Source organism: Dinoponera quadriceps, unplaced genomic scaffold, assembly GCF_001313825.1.
Source record: "Dinoponera quadriceps isolate SergipeBrazil2010 unplaced genomic scaffold, ASM131382v1 scaffold120, whole genome shotgun sequence".
NCBI lineage: Eukaryota > Metazoa > Arthropoda > Insecta > Hymenoptera > Formicidae > Dinoponera > Dinoponera quadriceps.
Window position 1 is genome coordinate 67,852 of NW_014554309.1, and position 20,036 is coordinate 87,887.

Here is a 20,036-nt window from a genome sequence, read left to right on the forward strand (position 1 = left end):
TATATATATATATAGTAATCATATAAATTGTTAATTACACGAAACATGAATATATACTCGTTCGAAATAAATTAGATCCATTTGGTCTTACACCTTGCATACTGGCACTTTACCCACTCGTTATTATAAAAGTAACGAAAGCATTGTAGTCTCATAACATACGCGTTTACGTTACTTAAAACCTAATCCGCATACACTAATTTACAAGAGAACAATTTAGGGCGTTCTGACTCAATGAAAATATTTCTTCGTCGCCTTTTTCGTCATTATTAACATTGTCCCTAGTTTCGATACATTGCACTTAAACATATTTAACTGTAATCCTTTATATATTTAGGAATCGTCAGGCTGTATATATGTGTGTGTGTGTGTGTATATGTATATATATTATGCATGCAAGCGTATGTGCCTGTGTTTGTGGGTGTACAATCGTTCTCTTCCCATGTCACACTATCATTATTGAAGTGATCCGAGCTAAAATCCTGTTTAATCTGTGTAATTACGTCATCACCGATCGAAGAATGAACGGTTATAAATCGCGTCCAAGGACAATGCTCGTTCTATTTTCAGTTGGGAGGGGAGGGGGAGGGTAACTCGATACACACGATACATATTTCCTGCCGTGGATACATTTTTCCCTCGACACGGCGCGCGATCGTGTACATATTATGCCTACACACGCCTACGCCATGCGTGGATGAGTGCAAATGATCTCTCTCTTAATAGCTACTTATTATCATCGGGAGCTTGCAACACATTACACAATCATTCTACTATTCACACCGCCGAATAATACCATTATACATTAGTGCATTATGACGCGAAATAGAAAACACTTAGTCATAAGGCATCGAATCGATTCCATCTAATTTGTTACGTTGTTAAACCGGGAATAGTCGCGCGCGCGCGCGCGCAAGAAGCAATTCCGCAAGCGACAAGGACTTTTAACTGAACGAAAGTCGGAGATTCGAGAGTGTCGGCAGGACGGGCTGTCGTGCAGTTTATATACGGTTGACACTGCTGTTTACGGGAAACGACATTATGCGCGTTATATACTTCGTTTATCGGCGTATTCCCCGCACGACCGCACAACGGAACAAAACCGCACAGCTATTCCGGATATAACGACGGACTTGGTTAAGTATATTTATACGCTCGCAGCTACTATATTATTTCACCTAGAGTCCAAAATACGCGTACAATACATTAAATGTGTTTTAATTTTTATTGCTAGTTAATTTGACCGATATTCCAGTTTTGTCAAACGTTAAAATGCGAAATCAATCTCATCGACGCAGAGAGAATGACGACTACCAAAAAAAAGAAAAGAAAAAGAGGAAAAGTATGGCATCGCAAAGCGGGACTGAAGTATCTCTCTTCGAGTATACAACATATTTACAATAATTTATGATCGCGATAATTTTTTGTGTTAAGTGAATCATATAAATTATTACACATAAACTCTTAAACAGATTAGAAGTATATGTTAAACGTACCGTTGCATTTCGTTAAGGTTTACTGCGGTTTATATGAACAATTGAATAACGCGCCAGCGTATTACTCGTCAAAGCGCATGATTATCATAACTTGCTTGCCTCACATATATCTCTTGTATAACGTTAAATATGCGTAATCATATTGCACGACGGTAAGACGATATATCGCGATTCGAATTTCCCGTTCGAAGAGCAAACAAGAACACTGTTTCTGCAAAGTACGACATAAATATATGACTGTACATAATTAGGCTCGTGAATTCCACAAATTAAAGCATGGAATCGCCAGTTAATCAAGTTTCCAGCATTGACCGTTCATTATAATCATGATTATATAAAAAATTATTAACAAAAAAAAATGACGAAGAATGGAGAAGCAAAGTAAAAGTGAGCTTAACATATGTATATATGCATATTTATATATATTGCGATTCGAAATAACGTCGTTATAAACGTTCGGGGGCTGACCGAGGCTGACGAATAGATTAACGACGAAGTATCGAGAGTATCTTTGGATTAGGCAATATTTAGGCCACCAGGTTTGCAGTAAGCCTTTACGTTTGCCTCGCGTCAAAGACCGGAAATGTGGAAAACAATCGAGCTCATTACTTCAGATTAATTTTTCGTGTGAAAGCACGTTACGACAACAGCCATTCTGTCGGAAAACTGAGGTCAAAGGTTGCCTAGTTTACTGATGCCTCTCGTGCAATGCTTTATCTCTCTTTGCAGCGGTGAAACGTGACTTTTCTCACTTCAAAAGTGCATCACAACCTCCGTTAACTCTCGAACGATTGAGGCCGACGTTGTCCCGAAACATTCTACATATATATATATATATATGTATATGTATATATATATATAGGGACGCGCGCGCATAGTTAATGTGTGTGTGTGTGTGTGTGTGTGTGTGTGTGTGTGTGTGTGTGTACGCGTGTGCGTGCGTGTGTGTGTGTGTGTATGATAAATAGATCGTTTTCCGAGTATGCGCTAGATACATACCGTCTAACTAGGTCTCCGTAAGCGTTAAATAAATTTATGAATCATACGACGATGATCCATGATCGTGGGCGGGGCTCGGTGGTGTCGATGGGTTTGAACTGTTGTTCGAAGCTATCGAGTGTCTGGGGCTTCCACCGGATGGATGCTCCTATATGAACAATGTATCATGCATACAAATTGCATAATTTGTGGCATTAATACGCAAACGATATCATATGTCATGACGTCGTATGTAGTATATTTCATATAAGAATGGGCTTGAAATCATCTTTTATTCTTTCGCTCAATAAAAAAACGCCACAATTACATTTGCAGAGTATACAATTCATGTTAAAGGCTATGATCAATATATATCAATAAGATGTTATTCAATAAAATTCAATAGGGAGGCATGGGAACGGTTTAGCTGTCGAAAATAATGAGAAAAGTGAGTTTCATTCTTGAAAAGGTAAGAAAATAGATTTAAAAGGGTGAATAAAAAATTGAGTCGGTTGTGCTCATACCGCTCATTGTATATTTTTCTGACAAACCTGATAAAAACATTCTAAAAATAAAATCACAATTCTTGACCTTATGAACATTATGTCGTCGAGGTTGTTGTTACGTTTTATTTTTTTATTTTTTGCTTTATTTAAAAAAAAACTAAATTATTGAACATGATTTCTTGTGAGCGTTTTTTTTAAAAAGCTCAAATCGAGTAAGAAAAAAGTGAGAAAAGTGAGAAAAATGAGATTTTTCTCTTAAAAGTAAAAAATCTCATTTTTCACTTTTAAGACACACTAGTCGCTCTCATGCTTGAACAGGTAAGTTTGCGCTTTTTCGTTTAAGCCACTTTCATCGTCTTCCTTACATACCTTATTATGTAAAGATGCGATACTGCCGAGAGAGAGAGGTGTGTGTGAACGCAAGTGCACCGATTCGGAGTCGATTTGGTCCACCGGAGTACGTGGTAAGGACGGTGGTGTGGCGGTTGGTCGTGGTGGTGCGGGGCCTCTTCGTGATGTCGTTGAACCTGCGTATATTTCGTCTTTTTGAAGCGTAATACGAAACTGTGCTCGAGCACAACCAGACTCAGTTATTGTACAAAAGTGGCGCATTGTAATCCTAGAAATATATTCTTACTTCGGCAGATCGGTTGTTTTAGATTATTTGCAACAGCTCTAGAATATCCTGTTTAAGTTTACCATTGTGCGGCGAGTATCCAGAGTTTCTCGACATATGCGAACTCAAGCGACGTGTATCGGAAGGGGGATGCCTGGGAGGCAGCGGTGCTGGTTTGCTCGGTGTCTGGAGTGCGGAGTCATATAGCTGTGGAAAAAAGGGAGAAATCAAGAGAGAGCTCGCTCACGATTTACGAGTGTTGCGAATTGGAAAACGGGAGAATATCGATGTGTATATACATATATTGTATGTATAAAAGAAGCAATACAAATTATATAAATATAAAATATAATGCAGCGTATTTTTATAACATTTGTAACGCATACGTTTATATAAGGCAATTTTTCTATAATATTTATAAGTAATATCTACAATTTCAGAATATCTACGTTTCCAGTACACCGAACAAAGAACTCACATCACTTACTCTTTGTTGGCTACTGTGCAGATGAGAACTACTGTGATGACCGCTAGTGTGTTGTTGATCGGCGGTTTCTAGTGTCGTGGGTAAGTCTAATAAACGCTGTATCTGTAACACGACACAGAAGATACCTGTGTAAGATCGGACCAGAGAACATTGAGGCGTGCTAAGACGTCGTAAAGAGACGTCTTTGAGATAATAAGACGCCTAAAGTCCGTCTCTGAGACGTCTTTCGGACGTACGTGTTGTGTGGGATATGTATATTCGCATGATAACGCGACTCGTGAGTACAAGTCAAATGGCGCAAAGCCCCGTCCGTTTCGGCGGAATCTGAGAAACCTCGAGCCCCGATCACCACGTACCTGAATCCCGTTGCCTGGACCCATGTGGCTGATATGATTGAAATTTGTCGGTGCGGAAATCATCTTCGAGCGTCTATCGGTAGGTCGAGCGGCTCGATTCCCTTCTCTCAAGGAGAACCTACGCCGTGGCCTCGTCATTTGTCTACCGCTCGCATCCAGTGGCGTTAGATTTAGTAGTTCTCCTAGCGCGGCACGAATAACGATATTATTGAATGAGAATAATACAGCGCCGAAAATAGAACGTACGAACGAGACTCGCGTATATTTATGCGCGAGGTATACTTACGTTGATGCAAGTTGCTCAGATAAATGACATGCGGCATGTCGTTTATCACGCAGGACGTAAGGGAGCCCGATATGTTCAGCGGTCGGGCGCGTTTCACATTGAGCGTTTGCAACCAGTCGCCGGATGTACAGTCGAACACGTCGATATGGGTCTCGCTATACACTAATAGATATCCTTCGCAATAACCTATAATTTGTAAATATAATCAATTTAACGAGCGATCGATGAGACGAAGTGCTTTAAGGCTGTGTGACAGCCAAATTTACCGCTGAAGGTATTTTACAAAGTAATAATGGTGTGAAAAGGTATATAATATATAGAGTATGGAGCGGATGATAGTTGTTGATGGTCACTGGTATACTCACTGACTGCTGTAGGAACTGCAGGATACATAATCTCTCGGTCTCGATTCTTCCTCCCTTGACTGTCGACGTATACCGCTAGCGTATGGAAGACTAATAAAAACTCACCGCGCGCCAACTCGATGCAACGTAAGGCATCCACGGCGCTGTAGGTGAGAAAACCTAGAAGAGTATTCTCGGCATGGACCAAAGCTGAAAAAAAAACAGGGCGTGAGACGGATTTTGAAGAGGATCGCGCCGATAGCGTCGACTTCACTAGCATGATTTTGAGGATAAAGGGAACGTTGTCGGCTACTTACAAATAGTATGATGATCTCCCAAGATGCTGTAAATGGAAAAACCAGACGGGTAGCCGACGCACAGGCGCCCCTCGGAGAGGACTTGCAAGGTTTGCGCGAGACACGGCAGCATCAGCTCGCGTATACGCTTGTGTCTCGTTTTCGTGCGTGTTATTTCGTAAATAATGACTTGCGACGCATTCTAAAAGGGCAGAAAATTACATACCGATGAGCGATACAAGAGCTACGTCGTCACACACTGTCGCACACGATCGTCTTACTTGTTTCTTTATTGCAACACATAAGCAATAAGTAAGCGGATTGCGGCGCACTATTCCTGTCGTTAACGTAATGCATCCTTTGGTCTCCGCGACTTTAATCCACTCGACTTCGTCCCCATCCAAGGCACGTACTGGAACCAGTCGTACATGACGTTGCTTTCCGCTCAGCACCACGATCAATTGCTCTTCAGTAACGTACTCGAGAAGATATATCTTCTTTCCTTCACCGACTCTTGCAATTTCTGCGAATGCACATCGCAATTGCCGAGTTTGTTATTATCGTATTTGCTACATATTAGTATCGCTAACAGTGTAATTGCTTCTAATTGCCAATATAGCTGATAAAAAAACCATAAACCTTAAGGATTTCTCACAAAGCTAGCAGAAAGAAAAAAAGCCTCGGTGACTCACCACTACGGTCTAAATCTAAACAGAAGAGACCTTCCTCTGTACCAATGACTAGACGATCCGGATCAATAATCGCTCCTGACATAACATTTTTAATGAATGCCAAGGTATTGTCCAATAATTCCTTCGCTCTAAAAATCTGCGACAAGATGTACAATGCATGAAAGAAACAACGCGATGAGCAGAGACTAGAAACTTGAGTTGTTCATCACCATACCGTTGTGTTTGGAAGATTATTTCTCTTTAGGATCCTATGAAGCTCACTTAAAGCTACTACCCATTTTGTCTTCTCGCTCTCTGTATCTGCCAACATCAACGTGTGATTTCTTAATCCAGGAGGCTCCAACAGCGATGTAGTTATCTGCCCAAATCCAAATGAAGATAATTTTTTTCAAATTGTTTAAAATCGAAGTGTATAACATACAGCAGACTTTGAATTATTTCAAATGATCGGGAATGAAATTAGCCTCAAGGATCTGTGGTTGCAACAAGAGAGTGTCGACAATTTTACTCTAAATATCCACGAAATCATAATTATTCAAAGCGATCGGGGATGAAGTTAATTTCAAGGATCTACACCTGAGGACCCGCTAGCCGTAGCTGCAACAAGAATGTAGAAATTTTACCCTAAATATACACGGAATGTCCTTCTTTGTAGCGTGTATTACGTCAGAATCACGAACGGAGCTAACGCTGAACTCTTCGTCTCGCATGTCCAGCACTTGCGAAACGTATACAGATGGCAAAGCATTGCGATCCGGTGAGATGTCGTAGAGAAATAACTTGAAGTCGCAGACCACGACGAATTGGCGCACCCAGCCCTTTTTGACACCACCCATTTTTGGCACTTTGACGTAACCTTCATAGGCAGTACCTATCCCACGCGTAGGATCGATTCCCAATGGTCGCTTGGCTGAAACGATAAGTTCGCGTGTAAAGGTTACCACCACTACTCATTTAAGATTAAAGAATTTCATGAGACAAAATATGGAAACTTCGATTACTTTGATCGTGGGGTACGGGACACATCGGCGGTACTTTGTCGCAACAAGGCATATGGCAGGCGAAGCCGCACACCTCGCACACGACTCCTTGCCTCGTTAATCCGACCATCAAGGACGTGCAGTGATTACACTTGGTGGGCGCTGAAAATGTTCGTACGAGAAACTGGTGCGACTTCGGCTTTGGTTGCAGATTGGCTTGGCCGTGAGAGGATGAAGACTTGTTCAGAAGTTCATGGGACAATGGCGATGTTGGGTCCTAGGGAAGAGAAAAACGAGGGGAAACGTGAGCTCGTTGATTCGCAAGAGAGAGAAAGACGGAGATCTCGTCCGAGATATTCGAGATATATTTCAACGGCGCGGCATCTCAGCATGAGAGAACGGAAAAGACCATCTCTACGATTTCTTTCGATCCGTTAAATCCATTCACTCTCTGCGAGGTACTCACAATACTAAGCTCGGACAAGTTACTTTTGCTGCTCGTAATACTAGGTGCACGATTGTCTTCGATGTCACCTTCTACACTGTCGACACTTCCGTGACGCGTACTACTTGTTGTCTCTTTGAGAAAGTGTTCGAGATACGACATCTGCGACGTAGGACGTTCTAAAACTGATCAAAGACAAAGGTCCGATTAACAGGCGGCGGTGAGGAAGGCGCGAACGCTCGTGGTGATAACATCCACAAAATTTGCAAAAGGGTTGCGAACGTGAGAAATAACATCGTCGTCCTAGTATTAATGTATATATCAGCAACGTGTAACATCTTACCTGAAAACACGGTAGGATTTTTTTTTAGCGATAAACACATTTACGAGACATACGAACATGCGTCTCGCGTGCTAAGCCAGAAAAATATCAACTGTAACCACAATCAGACTCCAACATACAATTGTCATTCCAAGCAATGTCACGAAAATGACCAAGGAACATGCTCCGTTACGGTAAATACGATGTGGGATAAGTTCTCGCTAACGGAAGTGGGTGCTCAAATACGCGAGTTTCAAGTGGTGCAACAAGCGAGATAGTGCACGCGTAACACGTACCTGTTAATCGCTCGATTAAAGTAAAATCAACCGGCGGAGTGGAGATCGCTAAAGCTAATCGTTATCTAGAGGGAGATAAATGAAAAAATAAATTCACCCAAATACCACTACGAGTTGGACGAGAATGAACATTGGGCGTAGTAACAAAACTCACACCAATCGCCTCCATATTAAAATGGGATATTATACAAGTAACACAGTGCTATGTTTCGAAAAGGCCTTTAGAAAGAAAGAGAGAGAGAGAGAGAAATATAGACAAGATCTCTTCTTTCTCGGATTTGTGATATTGAAAACGAAGAAGAGAAAGAGAAAAGAAAACATAGCGCTGTGCTGTTTAATTAGCAGTACAGTCGGCCAACCAATCCAAAGTCGCTCTTTTGCTGCCACATCATTTACCGGGCGGCGATACGATGGCGACGGCATTCTGACTGATGAATGTGTTGACTGGAACGAATCTAGTTAATAAGCGACAAGTCGTGATGCGGGGGGCACGCATTACTGGTAGGGGTGACGACGGCTGATGTACGATGATACGTTGGGGTTTGGTGCTAACGATGTTTGGAGATTTGCTTGATGTGTTGCTGGATGAGACAGCTGTCACAAATATAGTTTGAAGATGAGCAACAAGAGGCCCCACACGCAGCTCGTTACGCCAATAAACAGAGGCACTTTGTAGTCTAGAAATCAGAATCGCATACCGTACTGGAGAATCGAATTACTATGCTACACAGATCCCAGTAATAGCGATCTCTATGAAATCGTACGTTCGCATATCGGTATGAAGCACATTTTTAACACAACGTCCGAAATCGTACAAATTTTCTCGCAGGCGGACAAAACACATTTTGTCTGTGGTCTGGAAGCATCCAGATGTGTAGCGTGTCATGCCAGGTAATCGAGTTGCTCTGTTCAACGACGATCGTAGTACCAATGATCTCTGTAACTGTGTATGTGTATATGTGTGTATATGTGTATATAGGTGTGTGTTACATATCGTTAATATATCTTCTCAATAATATCGGTCGTCTTTCTCCATTTGCACCGGCTACGTTTTACCACGTTCTCAAGCGAATCGATATGCTTGCATATTCGTTCCATTTGTCATACAACTTAGCTTTTCTCGCGACCGGGGTTTACTTTCACCGTTGGAATGGTAATTCTGCCTGAACGGGGGCTCCTACCATCAAGAATGATAATTGAAAAACGCATCGGAAGAATTAACAACGATTAACAGTCTGCGCCATCTTCTCCTCCGTTGGAAAAGAAATAATCTTTTGACAAAATATACTTAATGAATATTACAGAATGTCGTTCAGGAAATAACAGATGAAAACACGACGAGTTCTAGTCTCATATCCGAAATCAGCGAGATCAGAGAGATTAGAAAACGCAGATTTAGTTTCGAAGAATATATAATAAAAGCAAAAAAAAGATGGCACATAAAAAGTGTGTGTTACAGACGGGACAAGACCTCAGAGAAGAAACTACTCAGGTATGCCCATAAATCATTTTGTTGATTAACAGAAGACGAAATGATTATTAAAAAGAAATCGGCGTTTCGCAACTGATATTTTTATACATAGCACAATCAAATAGGCCGTACAAAAGTCTACGAGTAAGAAACTACCGTATATACTACACAGTGCATCGTATTATTTCCACCTTAATACCATAACTAAGATGAAATAATAAAAAGTAATAGACTGCATAAAAGTAATAACAACAATCGTATAAGAAAAAAGTAGTAAACTAAGGTATTATTATTATTATCGCTTTGGAGATTGCACCGTATTTTTAAGCCAATTGAATCGTAACGGTGACATTTTAAACGACAATAAAACGACTGAAGAAATACTGGGGGAGGGAATTTTTTAAATTTTTCTCAACAATATAAACTTAACAAACCTCTTCATTCATCCACAATTAAAAAGATAATCAATTAAACACTACACCGAACATAATCATAAATTGATGAACAAGTAATTGTGTGTGTATAGATATATAAACAACTATTTATACCAATATATAAAATAGTTCCACAAAGCTGGCTCGAAGATATGCATGCAAAAGCCGTCACCGATAATGCAAGTTTAATGTATAGAAGAATTTCAAAGATTAGAGAGACAGAGATACGAGAGATATTCAATGTACGTTCCAGCAACATCTTTTATACCGGAAAGTCAGAATTTAGAACACGTTCGATGCTTGAATAAAGATTAACACATTTGCAAATTACGTACATGACATGTACAGCTACGACTTGCATAATAAGGGTGGACGCGGTATTCCCATAGCGATATAATGAGTGAACCTTTGTGCGTTTCTTACTTTTCACATTGTCGATTGAAATGTACTTACAGCCATCCCCGGTATCAAGACGCGCTTGCAATTCTTTTACTTGCATATCTTTCCGCTTCAGCTCGTGCGACATGGTGTCTAACCGCTGCTTAAAATCCCTTAGTTCCCTAAGAAGAAGAGGAGAGAAAAGTAGGCGAAGTTAGTCAAAAAGGAAAGACCCAATTTATTCCTTCGCGTGCAACTGAAGCAATGATATCTCCGCTTTACTTACTTTTGCGAGGCTATCATGTCCGAGCGTGTCTTGGTGAGTTCCTCGGAAATCGCTTGCTTCGCTTGTATCTCGCTCTGCAGGGAGCTCTGCAAGTTCAGAAGCTCCATCTTGTCGAGTTTTTGCGACCGACGGTTGCGCCAGTTCTTGTCCGCCATGGTGGTTCCGCCGCCGACACCACCCACTCCACCGGAGTGCTTTAAAAACTCCAGCTCTTCCGTCATTTTTGTAGCCAGGGCCTGAAATCGAAATGGACGACTTTTTTCTTCCCCACACTGAATGGACAACACGGTGTTGAACCAGTGACGAACCTGCAGATATCCACGCGCATCCTTCTCGTCCGACACCCACTGAATGATCTCGGTGATCTGAGCCTCCCACTGCGCGATAGCTTCCTTCTTGTTCCTCAGCTCCTCGTACTCGTCCTCCAATTGCCTCCGTTCGCCTTGCAGTCTGTTGACGCTGCCGGTGAGATCACTGAGCTCCAACATGAGCTTCTTGTTCTCCTCGACCAACATGATCTTCTCCCTCTCGTAACGTCTGCTCAGCTCGTTTATCGTCTCCTCGCTGTCGGTGATGTTCTCCAGTCTTGCGGCGTCCAACTTCTCCTTCGTGAGCTGCACCTCTCTCTCCAGCAACTCCCTCCTGGTCTCCGCTTCATGCAGTTGCTCTTGCAGGCTCCGAATCTCGAGATTGAACCTGCCCTGCTGCTGGGTCAGGTTCTCGTTGTACTGCACCTCGAGCTTCTCAACCTCCGCCTTTAACCTATTGATCTCTTGCGTCGCCAAGGCGTGATTCGCGCTAGCGTCGTTCCCGAGAGAACGCTGTCTGATCTTCTCCGTCTCCTCCTGCATCTGCTTGCAGTACTCTTCACTACGTTCACGTAGCTTCCTCTCCTTGCTGGTCTCCGCCATCGCTTCGTCGACTCTGTTCTCCAGCTCTCTGCGCAGCTTCTCGGCCTTTCGTATATCGTGGCGCAGACTGTCGACCTTCTGCATCACGACCTCCAATTCCTCCTCCTTGTCCCGCACCTGTCGCGACAGCTTTTGCTTCTGTTGTCGCAGATCGGACAACTTATCCGTCACCTCCGTGTACTCCGCCATCGCGAGCTTACGCTGCGTGAGCGCGTCCTTTAATTCCTTGTCTTGAAGTTTCAGTTTCTCCTGCGCATCTAATTTGTCCTTGATAGCCTCCTCCTTCTCCGAGCGCAGGCACCGAACTAATTTCTCTAAATCCCGAAACTTCGTCATGTCGCCGTTATCTAATGTTCGTAACTCGCGTGGAACGTCCATAGATTTCAATTGCGATTCCAACTCTATGTAATAGAAAAAGATTTTGCGTCAACACTGTGATCGATACTAGACGAAAGACACCGGCCAATTAAGATACGACAAAACCTTACCGCAATTGCGTTTCGTTAGTGTATTAATCTCGTCCCGGAGCTTTCTGGTTGCATTGTTGGAATCGGGAGAGATGTCGGGCGAAGAATGAGCTACGCCCGAATTCTTCATGTCATCGATAGTTTGCAACAGCCGGGCGTTCTCTTCTTCGAGTATCTGCACGTGCTTGTCCTTCTGAGACAAGGCGGAGATACAACCCAGATCCGATATGCAGCTGCAATAGCAAGAATTTTCCAGCGTCGTGTGAGCAAATATATTACAAAGATCAATACTCTGCTGTCAACAGCGTTGAATAAAAACACGGGCTTCATACCTTCCCTGTGTAAAACTGAAACCGACGAACGGCAAGTGAAGAGCGGAAAAGGCAGAATTCGCGGCTGGCGGAACGGCGTCGGAAGTGCGAACGTCGGTATCGTCTACGTCGAAATTCGACGTGTCGCTGGGCGACGAAACTTCAGGAATGTACGGCGCGGTACTGTCTCTCAAAGTATCCCAATTAACTCCGTCGAACCACGGATGTTTCTGAAGTTCAAGAGGCGCGTTGGAAGTAATAGACACACACATACGGATGAGATAACAGTGATGAACGACGTGAGCGCGTGAGATCTACCTTGAAGTCGTCGATTCCATTTTGGCCTAGTCTAAATTCAGAGCTGCAAATCAGCTTTCTCATCAGATCTTTGGCTTCTTCGGAAACATCGTACATGTCGTCCGTAGGAAAGTCAAAACAATTCTGCGAACATAAGAAAAATGGTGAGAGGAGATACAAATTTTTACCGATGAGCGGATAATTAAGTAATTAAGTAAAAGGATATCGTGTTAATGAATATTGGCGAGTTTACCTTGTGATTCATAATCTTTCCATAAGTTTCGACTAGAGATTCCGCGTAGAAGGGCGTTTCGCCGTACAGCATTTCGTACATGCATACTCCAAGAGACCACCAATCGCATTCCGGGCCGTACTGTCCCTGACCGTCCTCCATCGCCTGGCAAACATACGCGTGAAACGATGACGCACATGATGACATGATGCACATTACATTGAGTGAAATCACACTGTCTCTTTACAGCTAGAAATATGTACGATACGCAAAATGAAATTATACCCTCAATATTTCCGGTGAGATATAATCCGGGGTACCAACGGCGACGTTACTTTGCACCGTACCGTCTTCGAACAGTCGTAAGCAGGAGCCGAAGTCAGCCAACCTGATGTGACCGTTCGCGTCCAATAGAACATTGTCGGGTTTAATGTCACGATGTACATAGCGCAAGTCATGTATAGAACCTATAGCTAGCACCATTTCCGCTATGTAGAATCGAGCCATATCTTCGGGAAGACGGTCCTCAAATTTGCTCAATAACGTCAATAAATCCCCGCCGCAGTAGTAATCCATGACCAGATACTGTATAGACAGACGGAGAAAGGAGAATCAGTTAGATCCGCGTCAGTCATTTCAGGCATTATCTCTCTGTGAAATATCGCAAATTAATATTCATCAATACTATTTTACCAAGTTATTGTCATCTTGAAAGGCATAATGCAGGTTCGTGATCCATCTGCGATCACCATATACTAGTACATCCCTTTCTTCCCTGAAGCACGCGGTCTCGGCCCGCTTTAACATCTCCCACTTGTTCAAAATCTTCATGGCGAACACCTTGTCCGAGCCGCGCATTCTTACGACGCATACTTCCCCGAAAGCACCTCTACCGATGACCTTAACGATTTCAAAGTCCTCCCGTGTCAATTGCAAGCTCTTTATACACGAGGCTATCGGTTTGACTGCAAAAAACCAACGATACAAGTGATACAATCGCCTGATAAATGCGCTCGATTGGTGCGTTCTTTGTGGATCTGTTTACAAACCAATCGACAAAGGACGCGGCATCAAGCCGGAATCTAGATCGAATGTTTATATGTGTACAGCACTAATGGTCGAAGAAAGTATTACTGCGAACGTGAACGTCCAAAGACAAGTGCATACCAAACTCGATAAAATCGGAAACAGTCTTTTCACGGCGTAATGAAGAATTACAGCATTCGTCGTATAACACGAGCAAAACATCGATAAGCGTCTCGATGGAAATGGTATGGCCCACTCGTCCACCTTGGGCAGGGCCTCCGATGAACAGGCCCTCGAGTTGGCGTAACCTTCCTCCAATGCCTATAAGGTATCTCTTTTGCTTCAGATATTCTCAACTTTGCATATGTATACAAGTTTGCATATTTACATATTGCATGAGACATATATTACATACTGTATTTTATATGTGTGTGTGTGTATATATCTATATGTATATGCATCTAATTGGATTTCCTATAACATATAACAATTGATACCATTGTTTGGAAGTCCCTTTGGCATAATATCAGGAGGGAGATGGCCGTAAAGATATTGTGACGAATCTGACATGTCTCTTTGCTGATAAGGTTGTTCCTTACCACAATCTATAGAGGATATTTCCATTGTTGTTATTAGCATTCGTTACCTCCTTATACCACATTGTTATTCACTGGTTAAAATTTCTGCAATATACAATTGGCCGCTGTAATAGTCATTTCAAATAGATATCAGCAGTCACGCGACCACATTAACTTCACGAATTTGAAAAATTTGTATAAGTTATTTTTCTTCATCAAATACCGATACGAATAATTGATATATTAATTATTTAAGATTTTTTACTTCCTACTTTTAATACTACAAAGTTATTGTATAAAATTAAAATATTATTTTATTCTTTATAGCTTTTTTTTATATCTATTATTGACATCCAAATTTCAGCTGTTTCGTAATCTTGATTTTTTTATGTTTGCAATATTTTATTCTTTAAAGTTGTATGTTCTGTTATCAGTATATTGACTACTTTATAATCTTAATTTTTATATTTATTGTAAACGATACTTTTTATCATGGAAGATTACAACATATGAGGAGAGAGACAAAGAAAAAAAAGACGAGGGAAGAAGCAATAGAAATCAAGAACAAGGGAAAGGTAAAACATCAAGAATGAGAAAAAGTACAAAAGCAGTTGATCGAAGAGACCCGACTTCTTACAGAAATATGGATAAATCGTGTCATTCTGACCTCTTGAAAAGGAATTTTGTTTACTAATGTAGCACAACTTTGGATGTCAGGAAGAAAATAAGTTTGACATTTGATTCGCATGGATATACAAAGGAAATGCGAAGCAAACTGATTTTTTCCCTTTTTTTTAATATAGAGAGCAATCATAAATGTACGTACACCTATACCTACCGATATATATCAGCGTGCTAGAGTACGTGCGTGCACGGAACAGTCTTCATTCATTTCACTCTCGGTCATCGTACCGGGATCATTCACGTTAGAAATTACGTAACTGCTACAAAGATAGCTAAAATATTCGGCGAAAACGCGCAACAAGAGAAATGCGTGTAAATAAAAAAAGCGCAGGTAAAAATAGTGCGCCGAGGTGAGACACCGCACTCGCGATGGATTCTGGAATTTAACAAAATCACAAAGGGTGTCTCGCGCGTCGCGACACGACGGGAACGCGCACGCTATATCGTAATTTCGTCGAGTATCACAGAGACGTAATACCCGTCGTTGCACGTAGCCGCGTATCGTCCTAAATTTCAAGTTTATAACCTCGACACAACACTATACTGCCATTCGCGACCAAATTTGTGACGTAAAGTTTCCCTATCGCGTAGGATGATGTTTCGAGTGAAAGGCTTTTCCTTCGCCGATCCGAAGCGACCGCTCGATTAATACGAGCATACCTGCCGAGACGACGCACCCCGCTTTCGATCTTCCTCAATTGTTTATTACGCGCACCATTTGGTTATCATAAACCATCTTGCGTAGCCATCTCCGAACCCCAACAATTTGATTGACCCCCTAGCAGGCCCTACACAGAAAAAAATATGGCAGCTCTACGTCATTAAATGTAGCCATGATAATCGGCATGCAGATTGGCGTTGCTGTTTGATTTTCTAACACGCGGCATTAGTGACAGAGGTCGCTCCCCGCGCTCAAACTCTCGATAGGAGAGCTATATTCGACGTTTGATTGGCGCGGCCATTTTGTCTCCACCATCGAAGTCCTAGTGACTTTTTCTGTCATCGTGGGCGTAGGTTCTTGTGCTGCATTCCGCTCAAAAATTAGAAGGCCAATCTAAGGGCTAATATGATCAATGCTATAGATTTGTCATATCAGCTGTACTTTCTATACTCCCCTGTTGTAGTTTTTTCTTTCTTTCCCTTCCGTCCGCCGTATATCGATTTCACTTCAAGTGCAGAAAGTGTAATGCAGTACAATTAAAAAGAGAATAGACTTACTACTTTTTTTTATTTTACTCAAGATATGTCGAGTAAAATTGTTCACTGCTAGCATATTACTGCTTGAAGAACTCACCGATATATAAATATTAATCCAAGTGGACTCAAATATCTTTCTATTTAAATGTTAAAGTCGAAAAGTCGCTCGATCGAAAAAGTTTGGATGCCCTTGTCAATTCCTGTTGCTTATGAAGCAGGTTAGCATTTTTATTACAGCTGGCAAGATTGTCTTTGTGCGGTTTATGAATTTTTAAAGAGTTATGAACGTGCAAATGAAATCAACAATGAGGTGTACAAAATATCAAAACAGCAAGAAGCTACTTTCGAGTGTAAAAGAGGGTAAGTGTGACATTTAAAATCAAACAATATAATGTGACATTTAAGTTTGAATATATCAAGAATATACACTATATAAGGTCTGTTCTTTATAATTGAATTAGCTGCACTAGCATTAGTTCTATTTCTTTGTTTTTTATACAAAGTTACAGCTATATATCTGTTTTTCCTTAAGTTCGGAAGGTATGCGCTAGTTCAACGATAAAGGACAGACATAATTTCCTTTCTTGTTAGTAAAACTACTGTGATCTATGTGCAGATGCTGAGAATGTGACAAAGCCAGCAAATGCCTGGATAAATAACAAGAATGAAAACTCTCCTAAAAGTTGTCGAGAATACATAGCTCCTAATAATCATAGCACACCGGTTAGGCAGAAGCCCAGCTTGGACAAAGTAGAAGAGCCATCTGATCTTGATTATTCCCCTAACCCGATCTTACTTCCATGTACACAAGACGGAGGTAATGAGGTTGCGTGGGATTGGCAGAATACTCTGAGCAAAACTCCTAATAGCAGGAGCAACAAACAAAATGTTCAGTCTGAAACACCTAAAGGCACTAAGTTATTCCCAAGGAAGAGGAATTCAGACTCGCCTTTGTTGTGCAAGCCGCTCAAGAGGAAGACCATCAATATGGAGAACATGGAACACATCGGACAGTTTGCAGCTGAATTACAAGCGTTAAGTGAGAAGATGAAAATTATAAAACAAAACGACCAAAGTGAATCGGATGATTGTATCAAAGAAGCACCAGTTGTGGTAAACACAAGCAACGAAAAAGAAGTCCAGCCTACTGTCAGAGATAAGGAGAACTGTGGCACAGAAACCAACAGTCATAACAATGTTAGCAAGAAGAGCTCGAGTTACGATGATTTATTTGACGATTCGGTAGATGATTCCATGGCTAGATGCACTCAGGAGATAGAGGAGAAGTTAAATCTGATTGCGGGCACAGGAAGCTCCACTGTGCATCCACAGACGGATATCAAAGAAGAAAAATTATCTCCCGCAAGTGACACAATTGTTAAAATTTCTCCTACACAGTTTAAGGAGAGTACAGCGGCGGTACAACCAAAAGTGTCACCAAAAAGCTTGTTCCATGGAGGCACAACCGGTGGCAGCATATTAAGGACGTATTCGAAACTGCCATTGAAGAAAGACGCAAGCTCCAGCATGATAGTTTCGCCTTGGAAAGATAAGGATCTACATAAGCTGTGTCTAAACAACAATATGTTACACTACGACGTTGAAGAATCTCTTGATGATAAGAAATCGTCACGAGATAGCGCAGTAGAATTATTCGGTATCCCAGACGATTCCTTTGACGATTGCTTAGCGACTTGCATCGAAGATGACAAGTTATTCTCAACGCCGGCTGAATCCGGCGGTTTCTCAGCTCCTAAAATTGAACCCAGTTACAAAACTTTGACTCATGCACCTTTGATAGGAAAACAGTACTCTAACAGCAGCAACTCTAGCAACAGTACGCAGGCGAATTCCACGGCGAAAGTCGAGACGTCCACCGTTGGCTCATTGAGCAATAGGAAATTTTTCAAATCTAAAAGCTTATCGGACAAATGCATCGGTCAGAACGTGATCGCAAACTGTAAGAACACAGCGCACGTAACGTTCCCCTCGTATTCGGCCAAGTCCGCGTCACACTTGAACCCGTCGCCCAAGATGTCGTACGGTAGGAGTATCGGGCATTCTTCCGTAAGTAGAAATTCGATTGCTACAAATGACCGCCGTCAGATCGGAAGCGGTGCAATTTCGCTAATATCCAGCGCGGATCGAATGCTGGGGTCCGATGTTAACAGGTCCGCGGTAAAAGAAGGTGGTAATCGTTTTGTCAAACACAATTCCACCGGTAATATGAGAAACGATACCGGAGAACCGACCAAAATCAGTTCGCCGCCAGCTCGATGCACTGCGGAGGAAATCGAGAGGAAAAGGTTGCAAGCTAAGGCGAAACGCGAGGCGAGACAGAAACAGTACGTTTTAAGCATTCAAAATAAAATGGCCGATAAAGTCAATAGATAAAAACAGCTGTCGTCATCCGTGTTATTTATTACGGAAGGGTGAATATCTCTCCGCTCTGCCGAATATCTGTCGGCTAATGGCCGTTATTAACTTCCGTTTCGCCAACGCGAATGAAAAACGGACATAACGAATGTTATTATTGTTATTCATAATTCGCGTTATTATAATTGTTATACAGTACTCTCTGAACAGAATTGCGCGAATATTTTTTTAATTGTACAGGTATGAATATGTGTGCGTGTATATTTGTCTGCGTATGAAAGAGATCTATTTGTAGAATATTTTAAGCTGTGTACAGAAATGTTTAGAATCGCAGAAAATGCAACTGGGATTCATATTTTTGGAGTTCTTCTAAACTTTTCGAAATTAATTGCTCTTTCCTGACTGAAGGATTACAACAAAGAGAGAAAGAATTGATAATGGTTATTCGACTTGAAAGGTTATAATAAAGGTTATAATAAAAAGGTTTATAACTCGAGCATACGTACGCGAAATATAACCGCAAAAGCGAAAAAAACGAGTACGAAACCATATATATGTATATATGCGAGTAATTCATTGTAAATTAGTTTTTTCTTCTTAACTTCTCTCTTTCCCCATTTTCTCTTTCTTCTGTTATATATATATGTATATATATATACGGGATGTACATTTTCGACTGTACAGGGTTCCGCTTTGACAACATATTATCATAATTGTTCGTTCCAATATGTTCTTTATTTTACGGATTAGTTTATTTAGAGATATTTATATATGCGTTACGATACAAATCACACGATTACGTTTTTGCAATTGCAGACTCATCGTTCTTCCCTTTCCCCCTTTTTTTAATTCAATTTCAGGAGGTATCTATCGCCTAGGACACGTAAAGATGTAAGATATGCAACGTGTATTTTACACGAGAGATAGCTTAGATTTATTTATACCGTGCGTGTGGAGATCGAGGGGGAGAATTCGTTGTAACGCGATTCTCTCGGATTTCTGGAACAAAGTACTGTAGTATTGTTATATACAACGATATTATATATATATATATATATATATTTTTCCATGAGATTTTCCCTTCTTGTCTTCAATTATCCTTGAGAAACGGGGTGAGTCCGCGCACGCGTGCGACCGTCGGGCTTTGATATGTCGGTCGCCTGCGACCGACTTGATCAATATATCGCGTGACGTCACGCAAGAAGTCACCACCTGCTCGCTCCGTTGTTCTACACGGCTAAACGCTGAACTCGAATCGTTCTCTCTCTCTCTCTCCCCCCCCCCCGCC

General features: G+C 41.6%; 2 protein-coding genes and 1 long non-coding RNA gene across 12 annotated transcripts in view; 2 read left to right on the top strand and 1 right to left on the bottom strand.

Annotated features, from left to right (window-relative positions):
* LOC106745662 (serine/threonine-protein kinase Genghis Khan) overlaps positions 1 to 15,972 on the bottom strand; it is a 17,248-nt gene extending 1,276 nt beyond the window's left edge. The window contains exons 1-28 of one of the 9 annotated variants that reach the window (XM_014621472.1): positions 15,836 to 15,972; positions 15,330 to 15,447; positions 14,411 to 14,596; positions 14,055 to 14,234; positions 13,581 to 13,852; positions 13,173 to 13,472; positions 12,909 to 13,052; positions 12,677 to 12,799; positions 12,380 to 12,588; positions 12,069 to 12,280; positions 10,978 to 11,981; positions 10,670 to 10,905; positions 10,459 to 10,565; positions 8,497 to 8,694; positions 7,504 to 7,667; positions 7,059 to 7,314; positions 6,681 to 6,967; positions 6,272 to 6,415; positions 6,058 to 6,193; positions 5,647 to 5,888; positions 5,387 to 5,567; positions 5,091 to 5,279; positions 4,726 to 4,911; positions 4,440 to 4,621; positions 4,075 to 4,185; positions 3,680 to 3,803; positions 3,350 to 3,507; positions 1,415 to 2,643 (exon numbers count right to left, since the gene is read on the bottom strand). In XM_014621472.1, coding sequence (XP_014476958.1) covers positions 2,530 to 2,643; positions 3,350 to 3,507; positions 3,680 to 3,803; positions 4,075 to 4,185; positions 4,440 to 4,621; positions 4,726 to 4,911; positions 5,091 to 5,279; positions 5,387 to 5,567; positions 5,647 to 5,888; positions 6,058 to 6,193; positions 6,272 to 6,415; positions 6,681 to 6,967; positions 7,059 to 7,314; positions 7,504 to 7,667; positions 8,497 to 8,694; positions 10,459 to 10,565; positions 10,670 to 10,905; positions 10,978 to 11,981; positions 12,069 to 12,280; positions 12,380 to 12,588; positions 12,677 to 12,799; positions 12,909 to 13,052; positions 13,173 to 13,472; positions 13,581 to 13,852; positions 14,055 to 14,234; positions 14,411 to 14,552 — 5,601 coding nt within the window. In that variant the 5' untranslated portion in view covers positions 14,553 to 14,596; positions 15,330 to 15,447; positions 15,836 to 15,972 and the 3' untranslated portion in view covers positions 1,415 to 2,529. Of the gene's footprint in view, positions 1 to 1,129; positions 2,644 to 3,349; positions 3,508 to 3,617; positions 3,804 to 4,074; positions 4,186 to 4,439; positions 4,622 to 4,725; positions 4,912 to 5,090; positions 5,280 to 5,386; positions 5,568 to 5,646; positions 5,889 to 6,057; positions 6,194 to 6,271; positions 6,416 to 6,680; positions 6,968 to 7,058; positions 7,315 to 7,503; positions 7,668 to 8,496; positions 8,695 to 10,458; positions 10,566 to 10,669; positions 10,906 to 10,977; positions 11,982 to 12,068; positions 12,281 to 12,379; positions 12,589 to 12,676; positions 12,800 to 12,908; positions 13,053 to 13,172; positions 13,473 to 13,580; positions 13,853 to 14,054; positions 14,235 to 14,410; positions 14,597 to 15,329 lie in introns of those variants that run through there. The other 8 variants (XM_014621490.1, XM_014621481.1, XM_014621519.1 and 5 more) reach the window with 8 other exon arrangements.
* On the top strand, positions 30 to 1,323 carry LOC106745720. The gene is made up of 2 exons (XR_001374544.1): positions 30 to 1,136; positions 1,256 to 1,323. It is a non-coding gene; the product is annotated as an uncharacterized LOC106745720 (long non-coding RNA).
* Positions 15,973 to 16,254: 282 nt separating the features above from the next.
* Positions 16,255 to 19,822, top strand: LOC106746329. Of its 2 annotated transcripts, XM_014622863.1 has the most exons (3): positions 16,255 to 16,732; positions 16,989 to 18,439; positions 18,544 to 18,663. In XM_014622863.1, the coding sequence occupies exons 1-3, from the start codon at positions 16,654 to 16,656 to the stop codon at positions 18,565 to 18,567; spliced, it is 1,554 nt and encodes a 517-aa protein (XP_014478349.1). In that variant the 5' UTR covers positions 16,255 to 16,653; the 3' UTR covers positions 18,568 to 18,663. The 2 variants fall into 2 exon arrangements, with proteins under 2 accessions (XP_014478349.1, XP_014478340.1); XM_014622854.1 differs by having other exon boundaries at positions 16,256 to 16,732; positions 16,989 to 19,822.
* The last annotated feature ends 214 nt before the right edge of the window (positions 19,823 to 20,036 follow it).

What these genes read in the sequence shown, in the direction of transcription:
- LOC106746329 (XM_014622854.1), top strand. Translation starts at nt 16,654, where the DNA reads ATGAACGTGCAAATGAAATCAACAATGAGGTGTACAAAATATCAAAAC. An exon ending in ACTTTCGAGTGTAAAAGAGG is followed by an intron (nt 16,733 to 16,988) that starts GTAAGTGTGACA and finishes ATCTATGTGCAG; the next exon opens with ATGCTGAGAATGTGACAAAG.